General features: G+C 41.0%; 1 protein-coding gene across 4 annotated transcripts in view; it reads left to right on the forward strand.

Annotated features, from left to right (window-relative positions):
• Positions 1–19,782, forward strand: part of ERICH1 (glutamate rich 1) — a 109,475-nt gene that overhangs the window by 41,981 nt on the left and 47,712 nt on the right. For all 4 annotated transcript variants that reach the window (XR_004645237.1, XM_034766392.1, XM_034766391.1 and 1 more), the window contains one exon: positions 10,084–10,215. Coding sequence is in view for 3 of the 4 variants with exons in the window: in XM_034766392.1 (XP_034622283.1) it covers positions 10,084–10,215 (132 nt within the window). In the remaining variant the exon portion in view is untranslated. The remainder of the gene's footprint in view (positions 1–10,083; positions 10,216–19,782) is intronic.

The raw sequence follows: 19,782 nt of genomic DNA on the forward strand, positions 1-19,782 counted from the left end.
CTCCAGCAAGCACTCCTACTATAAGATCCCAGCTCCTCAGTCATCACCTCTGTTGAATAGACACCCGTGTCTCTCTCCCTTCTGACCAGGGTTTTTCCAAGCAGCACAGTTCCCTGCCTACCCTGGGAGTTCCCCAGCAAGGCAAACTGCCTAAGCAGGCTCGCTTTGTTTTCTTCCAGAAGCTATGTAGCAATGTAATTGCCCACAGTTAAGTTACCTCCCAGCTCTTTATAAGCAATCACATTTATTTTTAAGGTGAAAGCATTGAAGAGAAAATATATTACAAAAAGTAAAAGAATTTACCCGCATGCTAATAAGCTTACCAGAGATCACCCCCTCACTCCAACAAGAGCTCTGGTAGAAGTCAGTTCCTCAAACCCCACAAAGGATTTTTCCCTGTGGCTACAGGTTCATAACAGCTGTTACCTCAGAACAAGCACCCCTATGAATAGGTTAGCCTTTCTTTTATACAGTCTAGGACAGTGATGGGCAACCTGCGACCTATCATGGTAATCCACTGGCGGGCCTCCAGACAGTTGGTTTACATTCGCACAGCCGCGTGCAGCTCCCAGTCGCCGCAGTTCGCCATTCCCAGCCAATGAGAGCTGCAAGAAACGGCAGTCAGCACATCCCTGTGGTCCACGCCACTTTCTGCAGCTCCCATTGGCCGGGAACGGTGAACTGCGGCCACTGGGAGCTGCAGGCGGCCATGCAAATGTAAACAAATTCCCTGGAGGCCTGCCAACAGATTACCCTGATGTGCCACAGTTTGCCCACCACTGGTCTAGGACTTTGATCTTCAGAGACTTTGAGTAGGTAATCAGCCAGAGAGTGATCCTCTCCTTAGGGCATAGCTTCTGTAGGTTAGGTCTGATGGTGAGAATTTACATTCCTCTCCCCCTTGGTATTTCCTAGGAAACCCACTTTATTTTGTCTATCCTGCATGTTCCATACTGTCTGGCACATTGTTTAAAATACTCCTTTTGAAGCTCAAAACACTTCCCAAGGTATACACTGGCCACGTTTCCTCCCTAGAGAAGTTATGTAAAATCCCACAATAATAGATAAATGCAAAGTTTATAGTACAAATGACTCCACAGCTATTTAAATTTAATTCAATAAGATCTTCCAAAGATATTGCAGGAAATTGGCCTATACATCACAGCCTATATTGATTCACAAGAAAGTACATGATAAATAGCTTGATACTTAACTCTATAATTTGTTTTTATCCTTTTACATAAAACAGCTGATGGAGACTAAGCTACTGTATTTACAGAATAGCTTAATTTCAGTTAATGGCCTAATACTGTTGCCTATCATTGTAGGTGGTCAGACTTTGGATTTGCTAAAGATCTGTAGCTGGATCTCCTCAATCATGATTTGTCCCTAGCTCTCATACACTTTGTTCTGAGCTTTGTGATCTTCATTTTCCCATAGGAACAAGGTTGTCTTTAGCAGTTCGTGGATAGAAATTTGGTCTTTAATGTAGCTGGGGTCTAATCTAAAACCAAGTGAGACTAAATAGAGAAGAATTGCTCCAGTTTTTTAAAAGCTACTTTATCCCTGTAACAGAGACTGTCTAACATTTTTAATGTAGTTAAATTGGGACTGATTTTAAATTAATAAAACTGATGCTCAATAAAATGTACTATTATCCATTTGTTTCAGTGTTAAAGGGGTGCAGAAATTCCAGGATACTGTAAAAAATGATCTTCATACTTCAGAATGAGAATTATGCATTGAGCCACATTTTCTTCCTTTTTTGTGATTCCCTTGTAGCCAAATTCAGCCCTGCTAAAAGCAGCGATGTCACTGACTTTGCTTTCTCTTTAAATTGGTTTCTGGTCTTCCAAAGATTTATAATTTAAATTTTCCATTGGGTAAACTTATCTACATTAATAGATTCAGAGGTTGACTGTTCCAGATGAATCCTTTTGCTCAAGCATACATTTTGGATTAATCCATAGGGAGCCTGTTAGGAAACTCAGTAGCCTAGAAGTATATCTTTAAGCCAATCTTCTAAATGGTGATGTCCTGGCCTGATTGGTCATGGTCAAACTTATTGCAGGCAAATGCATGGAATGGAGGAAAGGAGAGACACATGACAGTGCTGGGGTTTTTTTCTTCCATAAGAAGACAGGGAGGAGTTCCTCCGACTACTTGTAAGCCTGCCTGAAAATGTAAAAGTAATTATGTAAGAGGGGTGGGAAGGAGTAGAATTTGCTTCATGTCCTTATACACTACCTCTATATAACACTGTCGTCGGGAGCCAAAAAATCTTACCACGTTATAGGTGAAACTGCATTATATCGAACTTGCTTTGATCCACCGGAGTGTGCAGCCCCGCCCCCCCCCCAGAGCACTGCTTTACCACGTTATATCCGAATTCATGTTGTATCGGGTCGTGTTATATTGGGGTAGAGGTGTACTTTGATTCCTTAAGAGGAATCAAAAGTCATTAATTTAGGGCCTTTGCTTAGCTATAATAAACTGAAGGGGTCACATAAATACCTGTTGACAATATGCTTTTGCTCTAAACTCAATTTTATATAAGGAGCATATGCCCAGCTTTGTGTTAAGTACTACAGTTTAATAGAAGAAAAGTCAGGTTAGGAGAACAATTTAATTTTTTGTAAAAATTGATTGGAAATGAGAGGCAACATATTAGTAGTAATTTAAGTGATCAATGGTTAGTATAAGAAATGACATTTTAAAAAGATATTTAAGAAATCATCGAATCATAGGGCTGGAAGGGACCTCGAGAGGTCATCTAGTCCAGTCCCCTTCACTCATGGCAGGACTAAGTATTATCTAGACCATCCCTGACAGGGGTTTGTCTGACCTACTCTTTAAAATCTCCAGTGATGGAGATTCCACTCTTCCCTAGGCAATTTATTCCAGTGTAATTAACCACCCTGACAGGAAGTTTTTCCTAATGTCCTATCTAGACCTCCCTTGCTGCAATTTAAGCCCATTGCTTCTTGTCCTATCCTCAAAGGTTAAGAACAACATTTTTTCTCCCTCCTCCTTGTAACAACTTCTTATGTACTTGAAAACCGTTATCACATCTCCCCCTCAGTCTTTTCTTCTCCAGACGAAACAAACCCAATCTTCCCTCATAAGTCATGTTTTCTAGACCTTTAATCATTTTTGTTGCTCTTCTCTGGATTCTTTCCAATTTGACCACAACCTTCCTGAAATATGGCACCAGAACTGGACACAATACTTCAATTGAGGCCTAATCAGCGCCGAGTAGAGTGGCAGAATTAGTTCTCGTGTCTTGCTTACAACCCTCCTGCTAATATATCCCAGAACGATGTTTGCTTTTTTTTGCAACAGTGTTACACTGTTGACTCATATTTAGCTTGTGGTCCACTCTGACCCCCAGATCCCTTTCTGCAGTACTCCTTCCTAGGCAGTCATTTCCCATTTTGTATGTGTGCAACTGATTGTTCCTTCCTAAGTGGAGTGCTTCACATTTGTCCTTATTGAATTTCATACTATTTACTTCAAACCATTTCTTCAGTTTGTCCAGATCATTTTGAATTTTAATCCTATCCTCCAAAGCACTTGCAACCCCTTCCAGCTTGGTATCATCTGCAAACTTTATAAATGTGCTCTCTATGCCATTATCTAAATCATTGATGAAGGTATTGAACAGAACTGGACCCAGAACTGATTCTTGCGGGACCCCACTCATTATGTCCTTCCAGCATGACCGTGAATCACTAATGATTACTCTCTGGGAACGGGTTTTCCAACCAGTTATGCACCCACCTTATAGTAGCTCCATTAGGTTGCATTTCCCTAGTTTATGGGAAGGTCATGGAAAACAGTATCAAAAGCTTTACTAAAGTCAAGATATACCATGTCTACCGCTTCCCCCCAGCCTCAAGACGTGTTACCCTGTCAAAGAAAGCTATCAGGTTGATTTGACACTATTTGTTTTTGACAAATCCATGCTGACTGTCACTTATCACCTTATTATCTTCTAGATCAGGGGTTCCCAAACTTGGTTCACGGCTTGCTCAGGGTAAGCCCCTGGCGGGCCGCGAGACGCTTTGTTTACCTGAGCGTTTGCAGGTACGGCTGCTCGCAGCTCCCAGTGGCTGCGGTTTGCCATTTCCGACCAATGAGAGTTGCGGGAAGAGGTGGCCTGGCCTGCACCATTTCCCGCAACTCCCATTGGCCGGGAACGGCGAACCGCGGCCACTGGGAACTGCGAGCGGCCATATCTGCGGACGCTTAGGTAAACAAGTGTCTTGCGGCCTGCCAGGGGCTTACCCGGAGCAAGCCGCAAACCAAGTTTGGGAACCCCTGTTCTAGATGATTGCAAATTGCTTAATTATTTGCGCCATTATCTTTCCGGGTACAGAAGTTAAGCTGACTGGTCTGTAATTCCCCAGGTTGTCCTTATTTCCCTTTCTATAGATTGGTACTATATTTGCCTTTTTCCAGTCTTCTGGAATCTCTCCCATCTTCCATGACTTTTCAAAGATAATGGCCCAGATATCTCCTCAGTCAGCTCCTTGAGTATTCTAGGATGCATTTCATCAGGCACTGGTAACTTGAAGATATCTGATTTGTCTAAGTAAATTTTAACTTGTTCTTTCCCTATTTTAGCCTCTTCTCATCCTACCTCATTTTCACTGACAGTCACTATGTTAGATGTCCAAACACCACCAATCTTCTTGGTGAAGTCATTAAGCACCTGTACCATGTCCACATTTTCTGTGGTTTTTTCTCCCCCCCCCCCCCCCCCCCCCCGCATGATATATGCGGGGGAAATGGACCATGACGTATTTTATACCTTTCTGTTTGAGATCTCATTACACCTGATTTTTGCTTTTGTTGAAGGAAATGAGTTTTTCCATTAACATAAATATGAAAGGAATTGGACACTATCCCTTAGAAGAAGTGAAATATGCCAATGAACCATGTGTGTGTCAATATGATGCCACATATGAAATTTCTCTTTTAGGTTAGCTTTGTTAAAAACCTAGGAAATTATACACACATCTCCCCAAAAAACTACCCCAAACCAAAACCAAAAAACTATGTTAAAAGAAAATTAAATTTGTAAAATCAAGCGCTGGGAAATGTTAGAATTAAGGTTGTCTGTGCAACCTGAATTTGACCCTCTTGTGCATATGCATTATGATAGTCTTTAATTCTGTGTCCACATACTATTTTTTCCACAGGACCTCTGCTTCATTCAGTATACAGAATGGACAATGCTCACTTAATGAGCTGCCATTAAATATTGTGTTTTGAACATTGTTCAGTGCGTATGATATCTGACTGCTTCTCAACTGTTAATTTATCTTCACAGCATCCCTGTGAGATGAAGTATTATTCCCATTTTACGGGTGGGGAACTGAGGCACCGGGAGATTAAAGCTAAAATTGTCCACTAATTTTGGGTACCTTGAGATGAGATGCCTAGGACCAACCTGACTTTTCAGAGTACATAGCATTATAGCACTTCATGTTTTCAAAGCACAGCTCCTATTGAGGTGAGATGTAGTTGTGAGTGCTCAGCACTTCTGCAGATCAAATCCAAGGGCATCAGGCTGGACAAGCATAAAATTAGGTGTACACAGTTAGTGACCACCTGTGAAAAGTTTGGTTCATGGGACTTGACTAGCATCAAATAGGAGCTCTTTGGCAAAGACAGGGTTAGAGGCCAGTTCTCCAGGGTAGCATTCAACAGCCTTAACCTCTGTTCTCTTTCTGCAGTCTTCTGCTTCATTCAATACATACCTTCCAACTTCTGCAACAAATGAGGCAGACAGCAGTCTCCTTTACCACACAACTCTGACTGATCCTGAGAGCAGGTCCTGTGCATTGAAGGAGACACTGGTCCTGTGGAAAAAATAGTATGTGATCATGTGATTACAGTTGCGATGGTAGTCTTTAATTCTGCCTGTGCAGCCTTTAATTCTAGCACTTCCTACCTTTGAGTAGGGCTCTACCAAATTCACGGTCCATTTTGGTCAATTTCATGGTCATAGGATTTTAAAAATCATAAATTTCATGATTTCAGCTATTGAAATCTGAAATTTCTTGGTGTTGTAATTGTAGGGATCCAAACCCAAAAAGGAGTTGGGCGGAGGGAGGAAGTCACAAAGTTAGTGTGGTGGTGGTGTGGGGGGAGGGTTGCAGTACTACTACCCTTACTTCTGCGCTGCTGGTGGCGGCGCTGCCTTCAGAGCCGGGCAGCTGGAGAGCGGTGGCTGCTGGCCAGGATCCCAGCTCTGAAGGCAGAGCCATCGCCAGCAGCAGCACAGACGTAAGGATGACATGGTATGGTATTGCCATCCTTATTTCTGCTCTGCTGCCTGCAGAGCTGGGCCCTAAGTCAGCAGCCGCCACTCTCCCGCTGCCCAGCTCTGAAGGCAGCAGAACAGAAGTAAGGGTAGCATGGCATGGTATGGTATTGCCAGCCTTACTTCTGCGCTGCTGCTGGCAGGCCGCTGCCTTCAGAGCTGGGCACCTGGCCAATAGCCACCACTCTCCGGCCTCCCAGCTCTGAAGGCAACACAGAAGTAAGTGTGGCAATATAGCAACCCCCTGCAACTCCCTTTTGGGTCAGGACCCTTAATTGGAGAAACGCTGGTGTCGTTTCCCCCCCCCCCCCCCCCCCGTGAAATTTGTATAGTATACAGTAAAAGCACACAAAAGACCAGATTTCATGGTCTGAAGCGTTTTTCATGGCTATGAATTTGGTAGGGCCCTACTTATGAGTGCTTGACTTTGCAATCTTAATATTTCAATGTATTTTTGGTGTGTTATATATAATTAGTTTTTATCCTGTACATTGTCTAGTATAAATGAACTGTGCAATCCTAATTCTACACTGTTGTGCATGTGCGTTATGAAACAGTCTGTGGTTATGTAACTAAATCCTATATTTTTCCAGGGGACCCTTGCTTCATTCGGTGAACAGGAGGGATGGTGTATACTGAAGAATCAGGGTTGCTCATTGAATGAGACTATTGTCTGTAAGATCTCCGCCTCAGTTGCTACAGCTGCTAGGAGTGTAGTGAATGATTTAGGGAACTATAGGAAGGGCAAGGGTGATATACCTATACAATGTTAGCAAAAACTGAGGGTTTATCTGCCCTTGAAATGCTATAGCAGCACAGCTACAGCTTTACCACAGTAGTGCTTCAGTTTAGACACTGCCTACTCAAACAGGCTCTCCCATCGGCATAGGTATTCCATCTCCTCAAGAGGTGGTAGCTAGGTCAATGGAAGAATTCTTCAGTCAGCCTAGCTTTGTCTCACCGGGGGTTAGGTTGACTTAACTATGTCATTCAGGAGTATGGATTTTTCACACCCTGAGGGACATAGCCAGGGTCGACCTAACTTTTAGTGTAGACCAGATCTAAAATGCTGTGCATGTTAAAAGATCTATACGTCTGTGCCCTAGACTTTTTATTGAAGAGTACAAATTTAAACACAAATCAAGTAACCATATGGTATTTTTTTCAAAGTAGTTAAAATTACCCCTTGAATTAATCACTTGTCTACCTTGTCACAGTAATTATTGCTGTCCTGAGGAGAATCTGGTGATACACGTTCACAAAAAAAGCATATTTTGCTTAAACACCTTTTCCTAAAAAGGCTTGAGATTCCTGCAGTGTTGGTGCTGCAGTTTACTTTAAATCAATATGAGGCAGTAGCTGTCATCACAATTAACTCAATGGAATTTCTTCAACCATTAGACATGTTAGTCTTTCTTGCATATCTATCAGCAACTGAGTGCTTATCATTATCTTATCATTACATAGTGGCACTCTAGAGTCAAAAGATTGAAACTGAAAATGACCTTGCAAATTGTATTTAATGTTTTGAGTAAAAATTTTTTGTAGGACTCAAATCCAAAGTATCCAAGAATATTGCACTGAAAAATTAGCAAACGTTGATATTTTTCAATAGAGTGTAACACATTTAAGAACATTCAGATGTCCTTGTCTTTTAATTCTAGCACTGATTAACACTTCATCGTTAATCAACACTGGTGGAGAAAAATCAGTCCCAAATACTGGCAGTTCAAGGTTTTGGCATCAGCGTAATGAAATGAATTCATTGAAGAATAGTTTAAAATTAATTTTGGTGATTTTTTTTCCAGAGTGTATAATTAATTAGTTTATATCTTATATCATATTTCTTTGTTTTCCTTTGTTAGCCTTTAAAATGAAAAGATTTTAATCAGCATCTGTCAAATGTTCTGGCTTGCTCAAAAAAGCAAATTATTTTCCAACATGCTGTCAGAAATAAATGGGTGCATCCTGATGATGCATGGAACTGTGATACAGCTTTTCTGAAACCCTGAACTCTCTGAAATGTCCTTATTGCTGAGATATAGCGCCACAAATCAAATGGAAGTTTCTTTATTTTTAAAGAGTATTTTATATGAGACACGACCAACTGCGTGGTTCAGCAATCTGTGTACTTGCCTTTCAGGCTAACCAACAGCTGACCTGGTTGATATCCTAATCAAAGCAATCTGATCTTGGAAAAGTGCATCCTCAGCAATGTGTTCCTTTTCTAGATATCCAAATAGTTAAAATACCATCATTGCATAACAATAGTGACAGCACTGACTGCTGCAGTTTAGTACTGGGTTCAGGGCAGGACCGGTTCCAGGCACCAGCTCAGCAAGCAGGTGCTTGGGGCGGCCAAGGGGAAGGGGCGGCACGTCGGGCTCTTCGGCAGCAATTCAGCGGCGGGTCCCTTGGTCCCTCTTGGAGGGAAGGACCTGCTGTCGAAGAAGAAAGCAGCATGGTGGAGCTGCTGCCGATGGCGGCTTTTTTTTTTTTCCCCGGCCGCTTGGGGTGGCAAAAACCCTGGAGCCGGCCCTGGTTCAGGGAGAAAAGCCAGCCCTTACCCAAATCCCCTGCACCTGACAACCACATTGGCAGTGTCTGCATTTCAGGATCATATAGGCTGGTCCTTCTCTTACTCCCAAGGGCACAAATCACTCCAAAAGAACAGAGAAGTAGAGCCATGGTTCTGCCCCTCACAGTTTGCAGAGTTAGCTGGCTGTAGAGAGAACACATTGTATCATTCAGAACAATGGTGCGACATGTGCAGACTTCCCGAGCCTCCTGGACCTCAGGGAAGGATTGTCCACCCTCAGTACAATTCCTCCTGTAGTAACTCCAAACTTGTCATTTGGACAAATCAAGTCTAGCCCTTAGTGTATTGAAATGGAATGGTTTCCTCCCATTGAAGCTCAGGGATGCTGTATGGTTACTGACCCACACCTCAGCTTCTCACTCTCACCCATTTCCCAGTCCCTTCAGTCCTCTGCTCTTCTGAGCTGCTGAACAAAGCTAGCCTTCCCATTCTCTAAAGTGGCTATTTTAAGAGGTGCTGCCAACACCACCACCATAACAAATCTTTCCTATAAAAGATATGTAAATGGAGAACGGCAACTCACTGGGCACGCTCCTCCCACACAACTCTGCACAGAGCTGAGCCACACCCAGACTGCCACTGTGAATGGAACTATTCAGACCTGGCCAGGTGGTGGTTTTCAGATTCTCTATAAACCTTCAGAGCCGCAGCCACATCTGAGAAGTCTTTCCAAATGGGGCAGTAGAACCCCACTTCTTCCTATTGCTTCATTATTGTCTCTGCTGACGGGAAAGAATTTATTACTCCCCATCCATTTTTTTAATAAACACTTAATAGAAAAAGTGTTCATTTCATTCAAAGGGGGAGAAAGTAGGGCAGTTTAAAAAAATATAACTAAAATGGCTCATTGTGGGGGACACTCCTTCCAAAGCTTAGAAGAAGGAAAGCTCTGAAAATAGGGACAACACGTTTCTGAATAACTTCAGGGTCCTCCCTGATTCTTCTGTAGCAACCATAAAATTTAACCTCCATAGTTTGTTTGTTCCAGTTGTTTACAAAATAATTTGACAATTCTCCTCGTTTGAAATGCTCTATCTTTTTGGTCGGTTTTCCTAGATGTCATATTGCCATTGTGACTATGCATAGGTGAAAAACTTGTATGAGCAAATCTATGCCAAAATCAATAGACAGACACTTTGTTTCTCCCTTACAGGTAGGGAAAATGAAATCCTGCTTCCAAGGTTATACACAGTAAGTCTCCCTCCTGAAGGCTACATCCCAGATAATCCAAGAACAGATAGTCCCACAAATGCTGAAAACTCAGAGAGTAGTGATGATGCAGCAGGTAAGGAATTGCTCTAAATGACATTTTCTATAATACATTTTCTTTAAGAAAGAGATGTTAACAACACAATTATCAAGTAAAACCTAACTGGAGCAACCTGGTATTTAACTGTTGCTGCCAGTGGGTGTCGCTGTTTTGCAACAAAAAGAAGTGGCTTTTCTTAAGATGTGTGTCCACATGGGCTGACTTTCTATTTTAGAATTAAAGAGCCAAATTCAGCACTTGGTTACATCTTTGCAATGCCATAGATGTTAATGAAGTTGCAGAGATGTATCTAAGGATAGAATTTGACTAGCTCCTTCTTTTGTAGCTCAGGTGCCACATATGAAGAAAGAGCTCAGATTAGCTGTGCAGTGAAGATGTACTCTAAGAGTTAATTCCTGCTGGAGTTCTCCACATGTACATGGCAACCAAGCAGTGGCTGAAGCTCACCCAATTGCTGATACTCAAATGGACAAGGGAAATATTAATTCTTTTGAAGTTTATCTCCACCGGTATGGAATCAGGAGTCTGGCTGATCCTTGGAGGTGTGAGGGTGAAGATCCCAGCTTCTGACCTCATGGGATCTACAAGCAGGAGACTGGAAACAAAGACCTTGAAAGCCATTAAAAAGAGCAGCCTGGGGAAATGGGGTAGGGGAAAGGAGAGAGAAAGAGACACACTGGAGAGAGAGAAGCAGACTGTATCTTTTACTTAGTCTACTTAGTCTACAGGATTAAATTCAATAAGGACAAATGCATAGTACTTCATGTAGGAAGGAACAATCCGTTGCACACATGCAAAATGGGAAATGACTACCTAGGAAGGAGTACTGCGGAAAAGGATCTGGGGGTCATAGTGGACCACAAGTTAAATATGAGTCAACAGTGTAACACTGTTGCAAAAAAAGCGAACATCATTCTGGGATGTATTAGCAGGAGTGTTGTAAGCAAGACACGAGAACTAATTCTTCCACTCTACTCTGCGCTGATTAGGCCTCAACTGGAGTATTGTGACCAGTTCTGGGCACCACATTTCAGGAAAGATGTGGACAAATTGGAGAAAGTCCAGAGAAGAGCACCAAAAAATGATTAAAGGGTCTAGAAAACATGACCTGTGAGGGAAGATTGAAAACTGTTATCTTGTCCCCTCTGTCTTCTCTTTTCCAGACTAAACAAACCCAAATTTTTCAAAAGGTTGTTACAAGGAGGAGGGAGAAGAATTGTTCTTTTTACCTCTTATCCTCTAACCTCTGAGGATAGGACAAGAAGCAATGGGCTTAAAATGCAGGAAGGGTGGTTCAGGTTGGACATTAGGAAAAACTTCCTAACTGTCAGGGTGGTTAAGCACTGGAATAAATTGCCTAGGGAGATTGTGGAATCTCCATCATTGGAGATGTTTAAGAGCAGGTTAGACAAACTCCTGTCAGGGACGGTTTAAATAATGGGGGACTGGAGTAGATGACCTCTCAAGGTCCCTTCCAGTCCTATGATTCTATGATTTAAAAGTCAGACCAATACAGCTACGTTGGTCAGTGATGTGAAAAAAACACACTCCTGACAGACATAACTATGCCAGCCTAACCCCAAGTGTGGACACAGTTAAGTCCGCAGAAGAATGATAGAAGTCGGCTAACTAACTTAGTTCGAGGAGGTGTAGGCTGTTGGGAGGAGTTCAGAAACAGTTCTTCTGTTGGTGTAGGTTGCATTTACACACTAGGGCGCTATGCTGGCACAGCTAAGCTAATGTAGCTATGCTAGTATAGTCTCTGTAGTGCAGACACAGCCTTGGTCCCTGTGAAGAGGAGGAGGAGGGTGCCAAGGGTAAGTCAGGCCTACCTAAATCTTGAGAGAAATGCTAATCTTTGGTGTTTGTTATTTTAACCCTTTTTCTCTTTGTTTGATCTGTTCCTACAGATAAGTACATAATACTTTGTGTTGAACAAACTTCTCTGTCCTTTTTCATGCTGTTCTCAGTCCAGGAGGGAAGTCTGTAGCACAGCCAAAACAGTTGGACCTGCAGAGTAACCTGGGTGTTAAACAGGGATGCTGTAATGTGGAGACTCAGGCTCAGAATAGAGTAAATCATGGGGTTCCCCTACAGAGACAGAAGGGCAAGCATGAGCTTGTCACTCAAAAGAGGTGCCCACAGAGAGAATGAGTGAGGGATCAAAGACATAGGTTACCCTGGAACTGTGACATCACAAAAAAAAGTTTAGGGTAATCTTTCTCCATATAAAGACTGTGGACAGTCTTTTTCATTTTAAAAAAAATCCATTTATAAAAACAAAATATACACTAGCAAGGTTATTTTATTAAAATTCTGTTGGGATTTAAAAATAAAAACCAATTTTGCTAAACCATTTCTCTTCTTCTAAATGCCCTTTAAGGTGGTTGATCTTCCCTTGTAGGAAGCTATTGGAGAACCAAATTTAAACTGTGCACTTTTTTCTTTGTGTTAAATCAGACTCACATTCTGAATAATACACCTATTCTTAATTTATTGTTAAGATTTATTTTAATAACACAATTATCATAGACAGGTTACTGGGTTTCTACTTTGCAGTGCATATAATTGAAACTTCTTGTCCTAAGTTTCAAGGCCTTGATGGACAATCTCTGCTGACCCCTTTAACTTGGTCTCCTTTCATGTCCCTTACACAGACAGGTGTACACACATGCCCCTTTTCCACATTTCACAAACATGAGTGAATTAGGAATCCCCAGTTTCATGTGGTAATATCATTTTACAAGTGGAGAAAATGAGGCACTTAGATGACTTGAGAGTAAAACATGGGATGATAAAGAGCACAGGCCTGAGAGTCATCTCAATGCCCTATGCTTTAACCATCAGACCATTTTCATTATGATAACCACAGTAGTCCAGGACTGGTATGTTCCTCATCTGCTGTTTGAATATTTAACTGAAGCAATATTTGCATATTGGGTACCAATATATTTTATAATGAAGTATAAAACTTACAATGGTATTATAGCTCCTCCTTTAAAGATAGTACTAACATTGCGTTCAAATTTTTGCAATGACTGCTTTACTGATATATGGCTGTTCAACTCATGGGTATAGTCACTGTAACTCATGAAAATAAAACATGCCTCTCTCCTCTTAAGCATCCTTTCATTCTTTTTATTTTAAGTGAATAAATGTGTATATCTAATACATCTGTTTCACTCTGCCAGTTCCGAGCTCACTTTTGTGGTTTAAACTTACTTTTTCCAGTACTCCAAAATTTTGATTGCAAATAGAGTTTCTCGACCTCTTTTTTGCAAGGAGTATTCACACAGAACCACTCATTGACTATTCTGACCAATGGAAGGCAGTCTCTGATTTACTTGATGCCTCTCTCAGATGTTCAGAAGGAGTCAATTTAGACTCTGATCACTTGTACAATAGTTGATAAATGCTACTGTATTTATTTTTAACAGATTAATGCTAATCCTACAAAGATTTACCCATATGCCTAATTTTATGTACATGAATAGTCGCATTGAAATGAAAGCGTATAAACTTCACCAGTAAAATTTAATCCATGCATAAATCTTTGCAGGATTGAGGCCATAATCTCAAAGAAGGCTCAGACAATACAGCAAGAACAGTTTAAATAATTGCAGGGTGGAGATTTTTCCCTGGGCTTTTTTAACTAGGTGTAGTTACAGGCTGTAAAAATAAGATGTATGTAAAACAAAATTTCTTAAGTGACAGTAACAGCATCTTGTGATGTGATCCTTAGGGCAGATACAAAGCTATCCCATATCACTCCCTTGATGCTCTCTTGCTAGCAGAGTCTCAAAGCTCTTAACACCTAAAACATATTGCCTGCTTACTGACATTTTACTGCTGCTAATAGTTTTCCATTTCTAACTTCCTGGCTCAGGAAAGTAACTTTCTTTCACAGGAGCTGTATGAAAATATTTTTAATTAGACCAAATGAGGGTTTTGTTTAATCAAACATGCACCCAGCTAAAGACTTTGCCCAGATGAATAAACATCTTGGGCCTAATTCTGGTCTTAGTTATATCCCAATAGTGACTCTCTTGAAGTGTAAAATTACTGTGACAGTGAACAAAACTAGGCCCCAGGTGAAGGTTCATTATTGGGTATTAACACTCCCATTAATGGATGGCTGATTCTTCATATCAACAGCTATAATGTTGCTTTATAAACGTATCTGTTGATGTTATAGCTAGATAATTCCTTTGTTTTTAACATACTGGGCAGTGCCGCTACTAATGGCACTATAACACAACTTCGGAAATTAAGACACAATCTTTTCTGCATATGTAACTCTGTTGCAGCAAACCCTTAAGAATAATTTATCCAGGCCAGACTCCGTCTATCGCCACCATCCGGATCAAACCAGTTCAAATTGAGAAAACAATTCCCTGTTGGCTTAATTCCCCCTTTTTTTCCTACTTCATCATTTTCTGTTGTGCTGATTGTTTTATTTGGAATTTATGCCAGTAGCAAACAAGACTTCATAGAGAGTGTCACAGTTTAGGGCAACTGTATCCCCCCCCTGTGATCCAGCAAGTGCTTCTACTTTAGACTCCCAGCTCTCTAGCTGTCACCTCTGTTGAGCAGATATACATGTCTCTCTCCCTCTTGACCACGATATTTCCAGGTTGCAGAGTTCTCCGTTTTACTCTGTGAATTCCTCAGCAAGAAAGCTTGCCTCAGCTGGCCTGCTTTGCCTTCATTCCTCAGAGGCAATATACAGCATGACTGCCCAGAGTTATATTTCCATACAAATATTTCTAAGCAAGCACATCTATTCTTAAAATGAAAACATTACAGAGAAAAAAGTATTGAGAACAATAGAAGAACCTACATACATGTTAATAAGCTTACCAAAAATCACCCCAGCTCCAGCAAGGCCTCTGCCAGGTGAACAGCTCTTCATGTGTATTTATATGATTGCTTTATAGCTCCGAGAATCATAAAATATGATCATTTCAAGTGAAACACAGGGTGCTATGGCTATGTTGATCAAAATAATTATAGTGATATTCTTTTGAATAATATCTGTAAAATGTTCTCATTCATATCTTTTTACTGTGATCCTAGTGTATGGAGTGCTGCCATCTGTTTAGGCATTAAATCTAATTTATTTCCTTTAGAAGTGCAACAATAGTATAATGACAAGAGATTAATTGCATTTGGGTACAATATCAATGGTAATTGGATTGTAGACTTTTCTAGGTTTATTCCACTGCAAGGTCAGACAGGAACTAGCTAATGTATTCCTGCGGGTCAATTTGCCTTCTGAGATATTGCCTCCTGAATTGATGGGCCCTGCTGCTAATCCCACGTTCATTCATCTCTATTTATTTGACCTGTATAGTTTTTTTTATGGCCTGATCCAGTGTTCAGTGAAGCCAATGGAATGCCATTGACTTTAAAGAAGGAAGATACAACATCATCAGACATAAAAAAATAGGAGCAGATAGCCCAGAAAAAGACATTTTACTAAATAAAACTCAGTCATGGTAAAATGGAATATCAAGCATCTAGATTGAGAACTTAAACACAGTCTGTTTTTGTTTTATAAATTGAAATACTTTTTCATTTTTAATATGTAACTATTTGTCAGCTTTGGAATGTAGCAGGGTCAGCCCTAAGATGCTGCACATCTCTATATCCGTTATTCCTCTTCCTCTTTTCTGTGATAGTTGCCTTGTGGTTGATCTGGCTAGAAGATGAGAATTCTAATTTATGACAGTCTTGTCGAGGCTTGAGTCTGAGGAAGAAAAAGAACAATAAAGTATAGGTGAATATCCATCACTCTGTTTGCACATTATTCTAAGTGCTTCAAGCTCTTTTCCCTATCGTGAAGGATAAATAATATACATTGCTACTGTATTTACCCTTAGTTTAATTACATATACATCATTGTGACTGCATACGTTATTTTCAGGTATTTTGAGGTAAAAAAGCCTTGGGTTGCATCTTAATGCTTGATGTTATACCAATAGAATAAAAACCAGCAGGATCTTATTAAGAGGGATAAGGCAAAGATGCCACATTTATTGTAAATATACTGATAAAGCAAAAGATAAAAGTAAACAACGTTGTTTGACTACTTATTTCTTTATATATATATATATATATATTCATTCACACAATCATTCATTCAAGTTCTGTATAGGTGTTATAGTTACCAGACTAGAAGTTGCTCACGCCAAGTTACTGGCTAGGTATCTTGGTCATGAGGATGGAGCCGAGTCTGTGTCAGGTGGACGTGATGCTCCTGGAGGTTGGCAGCAGAACCAGAGACTCAGTCATCAGTCTTTAGAGTCCATTCTTATAGGAATTAATTCCTATGTTAGTCTATGGGAACTGTTTCATCCTGCTGTTGCTGACTCAATCAGCAGATGGCACATTCCTGTCCAAAGTGGCACATTCCTGGTGGCTCCACACTGTCCAAAGTTTGTGTTTCTCATCCTTCCAGGTGATGGGGTGGATCCCAGTTTACCCTCAGGGGGTTGTCTGGTGGTCCTACTCGACACATTCTTCGGCCGATGGATACTCCCTTTCTAGGCTGGCACCTCCCTAACCATCCATGTATATCAAGCATTCATCAGCATACATTCCATACCTTAACCATATTTTAATTTACTGGCCTGGTCCCCACTAACCCCCCACTTTGGACTAAGGTACGCAAATTCAGCTACGTTAATAACGTAGCTGAATTTGAAGTACCTTAGTCCGAACTTACCGCGGGTCCAGACGCGGCAGGGGGGCTCCCCTGTTGATGCTGCGTACTCCTCTCGCCGAGCTGGAGTACCGGTGTCAATGGCGAGCACTTCCAGGATCGATTTATCGCGTCTAAACCAGACGCGATAAATCGATCCCAGAACATCAATTGCCTGCCGCCGGACCCAGAGACATACCCACTGTCTCCACCACTTTCAGGGTGTGTGCTAATTCATTTGAGACTCCCGGCCCTTTAATCACAGAGGGTGGGGGTCTGTCCTAGGAGCCCTTGAATGAAGTGAAAATCACTTAACAGCTTATAGTGTTTGTTTACATTGTATCAATTACTTCAAGAACAAAGTCAATTAACTTGTTTGTAAGTTTTACATAGTAATAAAGTATCTTTCACAGGATAGATATAATCAATGGTTTCTACAGACAATAGCTTACAAGTTTTAACAGAAGACCCAAGAGATTTTTGTATTTGGTGAAACTGTTGGATTTTAAAGTGTGGGGGACAAATTATGAGGAGGTCACTGTCACTTGGGGGAATCACCGTTAGCACCTCCTTTAATATCCCTACATTATCCCCCTTTTGACACTAGGATATTTATATAATCGTTATTGTCACTTTCTTTTTAACCTGTTTAAGAGAAGGTACTGTGAGGCAACATGTGTTTGTGATTCCAATTTAGCGTACATTCTTTTTATCTGAACATACATGCCATGCATACCAATTATACAAATGCAATTTAATATCAAGACTACCATCAAAGGGTGTAGCATTACTGATAGGATGCCAGTGGTAGTCGAGGACCATCCAGAGAAAATATCATACCAGTGGTAGATTGTAATTTGTTTCTCTGCGGTGGCAATTCGTAACATGTCCCCACTGGCATGTATAATAGGACTAGTCTGATTTCCTACTTGGTCATCTGTCTGTTCTAAAATTTGGTCACTTCTTTGCTTTTAATGAGGCTATCAGTAAGGTCTTGCCATCTAATTCCAAGGTCAATTGAGAAGTCGGCCAGCTCAGCTGTTGGTGTTAGCTGGGACTTCTTTTGGCCACGGTAAATAGTAAGTGTGATCTCTAGTAAAAACAGTACTGACATTGCATTTACATTCATCTACTGGGGGGTTGCTAACACTCCTATCCTCCCAAAATACTTCCTTCCACGAGTGGATACATACACATTGTCCATTATACAATACTTTGGTGTCATTATCCAATTCATCCCACATACATGATCCCAATGAAACATCTTTACTACAAGGCTCTAGGGCAACAGGTAAGGTGAGGCATACCCACTTTTGAGGAGTCCATTTGGTACAACCTCTGGTGTCCAATAGTTTTCCTCCCTCCCCGGCCCACTGGCTCGAGGTCCGAGGCAGCCAGAATGATCCCATGTGTAATATGGGGAGTGGGCTAACCTTCCACACCTTTTCCTCCAGAGACTGTTGGTGTGCTATTTTTACAATTATTTCCCCAATTAACAAGTCTGATTTCAGAGTGCTGGAAACATACTGCATCCTGTCATATTGGTAAGTATCAAACAGAGATCATTTCCTTTGTTTTAACAAATGCATTAAAAGCTTAATATTACCCAAAATTACCCAAAACATTTTGTGTTCCAAAGTAGATAGGGCAAGTATCTGCATTTCAGTGCATCCCATAGCTATAGCCGTTTGCATACAGATCACTGCTGCTCCTACAACACTCCGCCCCTTGATCTATGATCATTACAGTACAGTAGTTGTTGTCATTGTAGGGCACAGGTGATCTGTTGTAAATAAAACCAAACAATTATAAGCAGGTGAATATAACTAAAATCATTACAATTGACTAAACACCAGATATAATATAAACAGAAATGCAAACAATTATAATAATTGGGAATACAATAAAACCTAAAACCATTACAATAGTTAGATACATTGATAAATAAAATGAGGCCCAAGTTTGATGCTGCAATAGACATCAAACAATAAAAGTTACTGAGGTTAGGACCTTTTTAATGCAGAATCCCCTATTTCTAACAGTTGTTCTTAAGAGGTTGCCTGGGACCTGAAAGATGGGGCCGTGCAATCATGGGCTAAGGTTTTACAGGTTATGAGGGCCCAAGAACTACCCTTCAGGGCTTGGGGAAGTAGAATACAGAGTGCATAGAGGAAAGTGTGGAATTAACAGTACAAGCAAATGTAACTAACAATACAAATGTATCAATAACAAAAATTAACAACAAAATGACTATTAGAGAATCTAACAAAAAATAAACTTGATGCACTGGGGACCAAAGTCTTTTGGACACAAGTGGTGATTGATAAGTTGGATGGATATGGGGGAAGTAGAGAGAAGAAAAGACATTTGTCCTGTCTAGTGTACTATCCCCTCTTTCTCTGGACCCAATGCTAGCACAGGACACCACTAGAGACAGACACAGAATATGCAACACAATACAGAACATGCAACACAGAACTCTGAACACAGACTTTGTCGCGACACTATAACCATGGTATTTTATAACTCTTCAGCTGGTACCAGCTCTCCTGATGTTCTGGTTCAGATCCTGAAAGATAGAAGCTTGGAAACAAATTAGCACAGTGCTCCCACCATGGCAGAACCTGATTAGTCTCTGCCACAGTGTGTTCGGTACTCGGGGCTGCACAAATGCTAATTAAGTGGTGCATTTCTTTGTGAGTTAAATTTTTTTTTCTTTCCATTTTAAAATCCCCAGCCACTTTGCCATGGCCTGGAGGTCTGAGGCAGAAGCAGGCACTGTTGGTACTGTTGCAAGGGCATTCTGGCCCTGGGAGGAGGAATTTACCCAAATATCTCCCTTCCTAATCTCCAGAGGGGTCCCAAAAATCTGTCCCTTC

This window comes from Trachemys scripta, chromosome 3 (assembly GCF_013100865.1).
Source record: "Trachemys scripta elegans isolate TJP31775 chromosome 3, CAS_Tse_1.0, whole genome shotgun sequence".
NCBI classification, from domain to species: Eukaryota; Metazoa; Chordata; order Testudines; family Emydidae; genus Trachemys; species Trachemys scripta.